The sequence below is a fragment of the Leucoraja erinacea genome, chromosome 4, assembly GCF_028641065.1.
Source record: "Leucoraja erinacea ecotype New England chromosome 4, Leri_hhj_1, whole genome shotgun sequence".
Lineage (NCBI taxonomy): Eukaryota > Metazoa > Chordata > Chondrichthyes > Rajiformes > Rajidae > Leucoraja > Leucoraja erinaceus.
This window is the reverse complement of record NC_073380.1, coordinates 13,727,231-13,736,263: the sequence shown is the minus strand read 5'-3', so window position 1 is coordinate 13,736,263 and position 9,033 is coordinate 13,727,231. Positions and strand designations below refer to the sequence as shown.

The 9,033-nt window shown below is 48.0% G+C and overlaps 1 protein-coding gene across 1 annotated transcript in view; it reads left to right on the top strand.

Annotated features, from left to right (window-relative positions):
* Positions 1 to 6,077, top strand: part of gdf6a (growth differentiation factor 6a) — a 27,309-nt gene extending 21,232 nt beyond the window's left edge. The window contains exon 2 of the mRNA XM_055633710.1: positions 1,495 to 6,077. Within this exon, the coding sequence (XP_055489685.1) occupies positions 1,495 to 2,381 (887 nt within the window). The 3' untranslated portion in view covers positions 2,382 to 6,077. The remainder of the gene's footprint in view (positions 1 to 1,494) is intronic.
* Positions 6,078 to 9,033: the final 2,956 nt, after the last annotated feature.

Sequence of the window (9,033 nt, the reverse complement as noted above, 5' to 3'; positions counted from 1 at the left end):
AAGAGGAGTCGAATATAGGAGCAAAGAGGTCCTTCTGCAGTTGTACAGAGCCCTAGTGAGACCACACCTGGAGTATTGTGTGCAGTTTTCGTCCCCTAATTTGTGGATGGACATTCTTGCTATTGAGGGGGTGCAGCGTAGGTTTACAAGGTTAATTCCCGGGATGGTGGGACTGTCATAAGCTGAGAGAATGGAGCAGCTGTGCTTGTACACTCTGGAGTTTAGAAGGATGAGAGGTAATCTCATTGAAACATATCAGATTGTTAAGGGCTTGCGCACGCTAGAGGCAGGAAACATGTTCCCGATGTTGGGGGAGTCCAGAACCAGGGGCCACAGTTTAAGAATAAGGAGTAAGCCATTTAGAACGGAGACGATGAAACACTTTTTCTCACTGCCTCAGAGGGCGGTGGAGTCAGGTTATCTGGATGCTTTCAAGAGAGAGCTAGATAGGGCTCTTAAATATAGTGGAGTCAGGGGATATGGGGAGAAGGCAAGAACGGGGTACTGATTGGGGATGATCAGCCATGATCACATTGAATAGCGGTGCTGGCTCGGAGGGCCGAATGGCCTACTCCTGCACCTATTGTCTATTGTCTATTGAATTTACTGGTGAGAAAAGAGAATGCCGTTGCAGGAATCTTGAGCAAAACGCAAAGTGCTGGAGTAACTCAGCGGGTCAGGCAGCATCTGTGGAGAGAATGGACAGGCAACGTTTCAGGTCGGGACTCTTTTTAAGATTAAGCAAGGGTCCCGATCTGGCACGTCACATTGCATTCTCCCCACAGATGCTGCCTGACCCGCTGACTTACAGTTGTAGAGAATTATACAGCGTGGAAACAGACCCTTCGGTCCAACTTGCCCATACCAGCCATCGTGTCCCATCTACACTAGTCCCACCTGCCTGCATTTGGTCCATATCTCTCTAAACCCGTCCTATCTATGCACCTGTCTTGATGTTCCTTGCGCGTTGCGATAGCCCCCGTCTCAACTACCTCCTCTGGCAGTTTGTTCCATACACCCACCACCCTTTGTGTGGAAAAAGTTACCCCCATAAAAAATCTCTCTCTCTCTCTCTCTCTCTCTCTCTCTCTCTCTCTCTCTCTCTCTCTCTCTCTCTCTCTCTCTCTCTCTCTCTCTCTCTCTCTCTATTTCTATTTCTATTTCTCTCTCTCTACCCCCACCCCCCTCACCTTAAACCTATATCCAGCATTTTTTTATATTTTGCAGGATCTACAGGTCTTACTACAAATAAAAACCAGTCCTATGCAAGAAACTGCAGATGCTGGTTTACAATTAAAAGACACAAAGTGCTGGAGTAACTTAGCGGGTCAGGCAGCATCTCTGGAGGACACAGAGAGGCGACGTTTCGGGTCAGGGCCCTTCTTCAGACAGCGATATCCAAGGATGATGCTTGTTAATTTCGAAGCAAGGTGGTCGCGCCGCGAACCCACTTTTGTGATCTGTCTGTTTTATTGATTTACTTTCCCTTCGCAGACGGACTTTCGCATTCGCATTTGAAAAAGCAAAACTACTTGTTCGATGTAGCGACCTTGTCGGACAAGGAGGAGCTGGTCGGGGCCGAGCTGAGGATACTTCGAAAAACTCCAGAAGACTTTCGCAAGACGCTGGCGGGCGTGTACGACATGAAACTCTACTCGTGTTTAACGGCGGGCCAGGCACCCAGATTGTTGCAGTCGCGAAGGCTGGACGTGCGCTATTGGGAGAAGACACCAGGGTGGGAAGCGTTTGACGTCTGGAAAGTCTTCAAATTCCTTCACCCTGCTCAACTCTGCTTTGAACTTCAGGTGACATCTCGCAGAAGCAAGTTGGATGTTGACCCGAGGCAAGTGGGGTTTGGTCGCAAGGGGCGACCACCCCACGAGAGGGCTCTTCTCGTGGTCTTCACCAGAACTCGGAAAAGGGAAAACCTCTTCAGCGAAATGAGGGGGAAGATTAAGTCTTCGGAAGGGTCGGACGAGGAAGGGAGGCTCCGGTTCAAAGCGAGGAGGAAGAAGAGGACTCCTTTCTCCAATCGCCACGGCAAGAGACACGGCAAGAAGTCCAAGTCCCGCTGCAGTAAGAAACCTCTCCACGTGAACTTCAAGCAGCTGGGCTGGGACGACTGGATAATCGCCCCGCTGGACTACGAGGCTTACCACTGCGAGGGTGTGTGTGACTTCCCTCTCCGGTCCCACCTGGAGCCCACGAACCATGCCATCATTCAGACACTCATGAACTCCATGGACCCCAACTCCACCCCTCCCAGTTGCTGCGTGCCCACCAAGCTGACCCCCATCAGCATCTTATACATCGACGCGGGCAATAACGTCGTGTATAAGCAGTACGAGGACATGGTGGTGGAATCGTGTGGGTGCAGGTAGCGAATTGTCCACAACAAACCACCCCCCGACCCCCCTCCCCAAAATTTGGAGGCAACCGCAATAACAAGTCTGACCAAGTCGTAGAATTGATGCGTTGGAAGGCGGTGAACGCTGTTTCAACTGCACTCAAAAAAAATAGCACAAGCATAATCTATCTCGCCCAGTGAGAGGTCGAGAGAGAGAGAAACAGAGAAACAGAGAGATAGAGAGATAGAGATAGATAGATAGATAGATAGAGAGAGAGAGAGAGAGAGAGAGAGAGAGAGAGAGAGAGAGAGAGACCCTGCCCCACTTGGGAGACCTAAACAGCAACCTCTGGTGACCTTGCCCGCCACCCCCAAAAACAAATCAAGTTCGAGGTGACCTGCAACCTCCTACCACCTCCCACGCATACGGTGAAAACCTTCCTCGACTATGAAGAAAACCAGCTTCGACTAGACCTGCGACTAAAAAAATGATCGATTTTTAAAACGGCAACCTATTTTTAGTTGACGCCGGTTTTAATCATGATGAAAAAATAGCAGCAACCTAGATGAAGCCTCGACCACGCGGGAACCACTTTCATAACCACTTTCGACCATTAGGGAGAGTGACCAAAACCTCCGGTGACCTCATGGAAACCTTGGGTGGCGAGCAAGGTCATCAGAAGTTGCTGTTTAGGTCTCCTAAGTGGGACAGGGGGATTAAACAGACCTGGAATATTCTCTATAATTTATTCACACACCAGTCATTTAGTTGCTAGCGCACCGATATGTTAACACACTACCTACGATTTACCTGTAAGGTGATATGTAACTTGTATGCACCCGCATATTATAACCGGGCACGATGTGTCACGTTGCAAGCACAAACCACGTTCACCCATCCGGTTCCCTCCTGACAGGGACACCAGAGAGACTTTGCTCCAAACACGAGCAAAACAGACGCTATTCACCATATAACGTAGACGGCTGAAATCCTTATTGTCAGGGAGATTCATTCACGCGATTGATTGAAGTGAGATGTAGGCACAAGACACGGAGCACATCTGCAAATACCGTGACTCCAACCCGTCCCTTTCTTGTCTAGCCCCATTCGCTAGTCTAGTGGTCAAGACACGAAATATCGCCCGTATCCGCGTTCTCCGGAGATGCTGCCTGACCCGCTCAGTTACTCCAGCGCTTCGTGTCCACGTTCGGTAAAGACACACACACTACCATTGCGCATCCGCCGAGGATGTATGGAATGAGCTGCCAGAGGAGGTAGATGAGGCAGGCACTACAATGACATTAGAAAAAAAAACCTCTTGGACAGATACATGGATAGGATAGGTTTTAGAGTGATATGGACCAAATGCGAGCAGGTGGGACTAGAGTAGAAGGGGCTTCACTGTCGACATGGGCTAGTTGGGCTGAAGGGCCTGTTTCTGTGCCAGTGTGAAATTTGTTTAGATTTGAGTGGTGGTGGGTGTATGGAACTAGCTGCCCGAGAAGGTAAAGGCCGGGACTATCGCAAAATTTAAGAAACAATTAGACAGGTACATGGATAGGGTAGGTTTAGAGGGATATGGGCCAAAGGCAGACAGGTGGGACTAGTATAGATGGGGTACGATGGTCGGTGTGGGCAAGTTGGGCCGGAGGGCCTGTTCACTCTATAAGTGAAAGTTTCACGATGACTTTCAGACACTACAAATATACATCTCACCCCTTCTTGTACCGGCTAATGTTAGGGACCCCCCCCAGATCACATTTGGGGATGGCCTTTGGCGGTGACTTGCCCCACTCAGTAGCACACAGGTAAACATCGACAAAGGTCAACAAACGCTGAAACCCAGCCACCCACCTTCACCAATCAGTTAAATTGTCCACAAGCTCATGAATTAGAGGCGCAGGAGATAAATGAGGTAACTATGTCATATTTTTCCGTCCACAAGCAAGTCTTAAAAGACATTCAATGCACTCTGCTTTCCCATTCATAAGTTCTTGTTCATAAGTCATAGGAACAGAATTAGGCCATTCGGCCCATCAAGTCTACTCCGCCATTCAATCATGGTTAATCTGTCAATTCCCTCCTAACCCTATTCTCCAGCCTTCTCCTCCCCCCCCCCCCCACCCGTACTAATCAAGAAGCTATCTATCTCAGCCTTAAATAAATACAAACTGACTTGACCTTCACCACCATCAGTGGGAATGAATTCCACAGATTCACCACCCTCTGACTAAATAAGTTAATGCAGTCGCATCTGAATCAACGAGGCAGTGGAAGGGAGATTATATGGGTCTGAAGGAACTGCAGATGCTGCTTTACATCGAAGATAAACACAGAATGCTGGAGTAACTCAAGCGGGACAGGCAGCATCTCTGGCGAGAAGGAATGGAGGCCAATTGACTGGATATTTTCAAGAGAGTTAGATATAGCTCTTAGGGCTAATGGAATCAAGGGATGTGGGGAGAAGGCAGGAGCGGAGTACTGATTTTGGATGATCAGCCATGATCACATTGAATGGCGGGACTGTCATATGCCGAGAGAATGGAGCGGCTGGGCTTGTATACTCTGGAGTTTAGAAGGATGAAAGGATATCTTATTGAAACATATATTATTAAGGGGTTGGGCACGCTAGAGGCAGGAAACATGTTCCCGATATTGGGGGAATCCAGAACCAGGGGCCACTGTTTAAGAATAAGGAGTAGGCCATTTAGAACGGAGACGAGGAAACACTTCTTCACACAGAGAGTGGTGAGTCTGTAGAATTCTCTGCCTCAGAGGGTGGTGGAGGCGGGTTCTCTGAATGCATTCAAGAGAGAGTTAGATAGGGCTCTTAAAGATAGCGGAGTCAGGGGATAAGGGGAGAAGGCAGGAACGGGTTACTGAATATGGATGATCAGCCATGATCACATTGAATGGCGGTGCTGGCTCGAATGGCCTGCTCCTGCACCTATTGTCTATTGAAAGGCCGAATGGCCTACTCCTATTTTATGAATGGGTGACATTTCGGGCCAAGACCCTTCTTTAGACACTCCAACATTCTGTGTCGTTCTTTGTAGATTCTATTGGGTCCTTCTCCAGCGATCGTCGCGGTGTACACGGGAATGGGCACCGATTCGGACGAAAGCCGAGTTAGATTAAGTGGAGAGCTGAAACGTCATCCATTCCTTCTCTCTAGTGATGCTGCCTGTCCCGCTGAGTTACTCCAGCCTTTTGTGTCTATCTTAGATTAAGCGGAGGCGAGGTACGTTCTTTTAGGAAGGAGGAGACATTTCTTTAGCCAGAGGGTGGTGAATCTGTGGAATTCTTTGCCACAGAAGGCAGTGGAGGCCAAGTCAGTGGATTTTTTTTAGAAAGCATAGATAGATAGATCCTTGATTAGTACGGGTGTCAGAGGTAATGGGGAGAAGGCAGGAGCATGGGGTTAGGAGGGAGAGATAGATCAGCCATGATTGAATGGCGGAGTAGACTTGATGGACCGAATGGCCTAATTCTACTCCTATTCCTTATGACCTTCAGAAGAGACCCCTTTCGTGGGCTGGCACGCGAAGAGCAAAAGGGGAGAGCAGTAGCAAAGACGGAAGATAGTTTCTAATGCCTCTTTCCACCTCACCACATCCTTCAGCAATGAGTTACCTGTTGATATCGATTGCCTTTTCAAAAGAGGAAAGGAAAATTGTCCAAATCACCAGCACCCTCATTCCTCAACCTCGCCTGAACCAGTAAAGAGAGAGAGGGGGAGGGGGGGGGGGGGGGGGGGGGAGAGAGAGAGAGAGAGAGAGAGAGGGGGGGGGGGGGGGGGGGGGGGGAGAGATAGAGAGAGAATAGGCTCTCGTCCTCCCAAGTTTAATGCTCGCTGCTAACATTCCGACAAGATTACCAGCCCGAAAGAGCCGTCGGCTAAAAGTGAATTGTAGCCGATTGTAATTATATCTTTGGCGGACTTTAAGATGTCTGGTTGTCGAAGGGAGACCTGAGAGAGGGAGAGAGAGAGAGAGAGAGAGAGAGAGAGAGGGGCCAAACTAGCAAAGAACAAATTGCATTTGGAGTCATTACATAAGGGACTTTTGAACACGATGCAATTGATGGCCTTTGATCAGTTGTCAACAGCACAGTGTTTGCAAAGGTGCACAGAAATGCTGGAGAAACTCAGCGGGTGCAGCATCATCTATGCAGCATCTTCCTTCGCTCCATTGATGCTGCTGCACCCACTGAGTTTCTCCAGCATTTTTGTGTACCTTCGATTTCCCAGCATCTGCAGTTCCTTCTTAAACACAGTGTTTGCAAATTTGGTTTTGGGGAGGGACAACATTTAGAGAACTCCACGACCCATTCAACCAGGATGATTGGGGGGGAAAAAAGTGCACTTCAGCCCATTAGGAAGGTTTAGTTTCTATTCGATCTGTTGCACCACCGGCTTGTTCGGTAATCCCCCCCCCCCCCCCCCCCCCCCCCCCCCCCCCCCCCCCCCCTCACCAGCACCAAGGACAAACATTGCAAGCTGTCAAATGCCAATTGGGAAATCCTCGACCCCCCCCCCCCCCCCCCCCCCCCCCCCAACATGTATATTAAAAAAAAAATGCACATTAGCTTTTGATGCACTGTTGTTCATATGTTGTACTGTACATATTTGCGTATTTAAACAAGAATTTAAAGTGCTGAAAAAAACGGAAAGTTACCAATGACACCAAGTATATCAAGAATAATGTATGGATCTTTGTATGCACTCGGGATTTTTGTGATATTTTCTAATATTTTTTTAAAAGATGATATTTTGAGTTGTACAGGGTTTTTTTTAAACGTAAATCAAACAATATCGCACGTTCCCACGGTTGATTGTTCTAAAATATTAATATGTTTACTTCTGTACCGAGGGTGGGGAACAATCTTTCATTATCTACCTCACACCAAGATGTTTGGAATTTCATAGAAATCTGGCAAATTCACTCCAATCTTTTCCAATAATCCGGCTTAAAATAGATTTTTATTGGGTATATTCTCACTATTGCTGTATCATTAAATGTTTAATTTGACCATTTTGTCTTTTTTTTTCTGGGTTTATTTGCGTGAAATGTCAGGGAGAAGGCAAGGGGAATGGGGATTGAGAAGGAGAGATGGATAGATTCTTGATTGGTACGGGTGTCAATGGGGAGAAGGCAAGGGGAATGGGGGCTGAGAGGGAGAGATAGATCAGCCATGATTGAGTGTGTGGGAAGGAACTGTAGATGCTGGTTTACACTGAAGACAGAGAAAAAATGCTGGAGTAACTCAGCGGGACAGGCAGCATCTCTGGGGAGAAGGAGACGGGTGACATTTTGGGTCGAGACCCTTCTTCAGACTGAGAATCAAGGGTGAGAGACAGAGAGACTGGAGATATGGAAGGGCACGGCATGAAAACAGCAGATCAAATGTAAATCCAGGAAATGTAGAATTGTTCATTGTTAGCTGAGGGGAAGGTGACAAGGAGGCACATTATCAGAGTGGGTGAATCAAGGACCAGAGGACATAAGTTTAAGGTGAAGGGGAAAATATTTAATAGGTATATGAGGGGTAACATTTTCACCCATAGGGTGGTGGGTGTATGGAGGAGGAGGTAGTTGAGGCTGGGACTATCCCAATGTTTAAGAAACAGTTAGACAGGTACATGAATAGGGCAGGTTTGGAGGGATATGGACCAAACATGGGCTGGTGCCACTAGTGTAGATGGGGACATGTTGGCTGGTGTGGGCAAGTTGGGCCGAAGGGCCTGTTTCCATGTTGTATGACTCTGTGACTCCAGCACTTTTGTGTCCATCTTTGTTACAAACAGGGAGAGATTGGGCAGGCTGGGAATATTCCTTGGAGCGCAGGAGGATGAGGGGTGATCTTATAGAGGTTTATAAGATCATGAGTGGAAAAGAAAGGTTGTTCTTGTACAATTACATTTATGGGTCTGTCCCACTTACGCAACTTTTTCGGCGACTTGCCGGCACCTGTCCTGGTCGCAGCAGGTCACCAAAAAGTTTCAATGTGTTGAAAGTCCAGTGGCGACCGGAACAAGGTACGATTCTTTGGGTGACTACTCACGACCATATAGGCATCACATACAGGAGACCAATACATGTCGCCAGGATGTCGCCTGTATAATCGTGAGTGGTCTCCTCAGTCGCCTAAAGAGGTAGCGTCTTTCTGGTCGCTGTTGGATTTTCAACATGCTGGAAATATTCAGCGACCTGCAACGACCAATGACGGGTGCCGGGAGTCGCCAAAAAAGTCGTGTAAGTGGGACAGGCCCTTAAGATATATTAAATACGCAGGATCTCTTACCCAAAGGCAGGAGAATCAAGAACCAGAGGACATAGGTGAGTGGGGGGAAGATTAAATATGAACCTGAAGGGCAACTCTTTCACATGGGTGTATGGAACGAGCTGCCCGAAGGGGGAAGTGTTTTGCTTTTGACTGGAGTTTATCTGGAGTTTCAGGAAGAGAACGACCTGTTGGACCAGACATTACTCTTTTATCTCCAGGTACATCAAATCCAAACCGATGGGGCAATCGCATTGCTGTGTGTCGAGTGAAAGAGGTCGAGGTAAGGTAGCTGATATAGAAACATAGAAAATAGGTGCAGGAGTAAGCCATTTGGCCCTTCGAGCCAGCACCGCCCGCCATTCATTGTGATCATGGCTGATTGTCCCCTATCAATAACCCG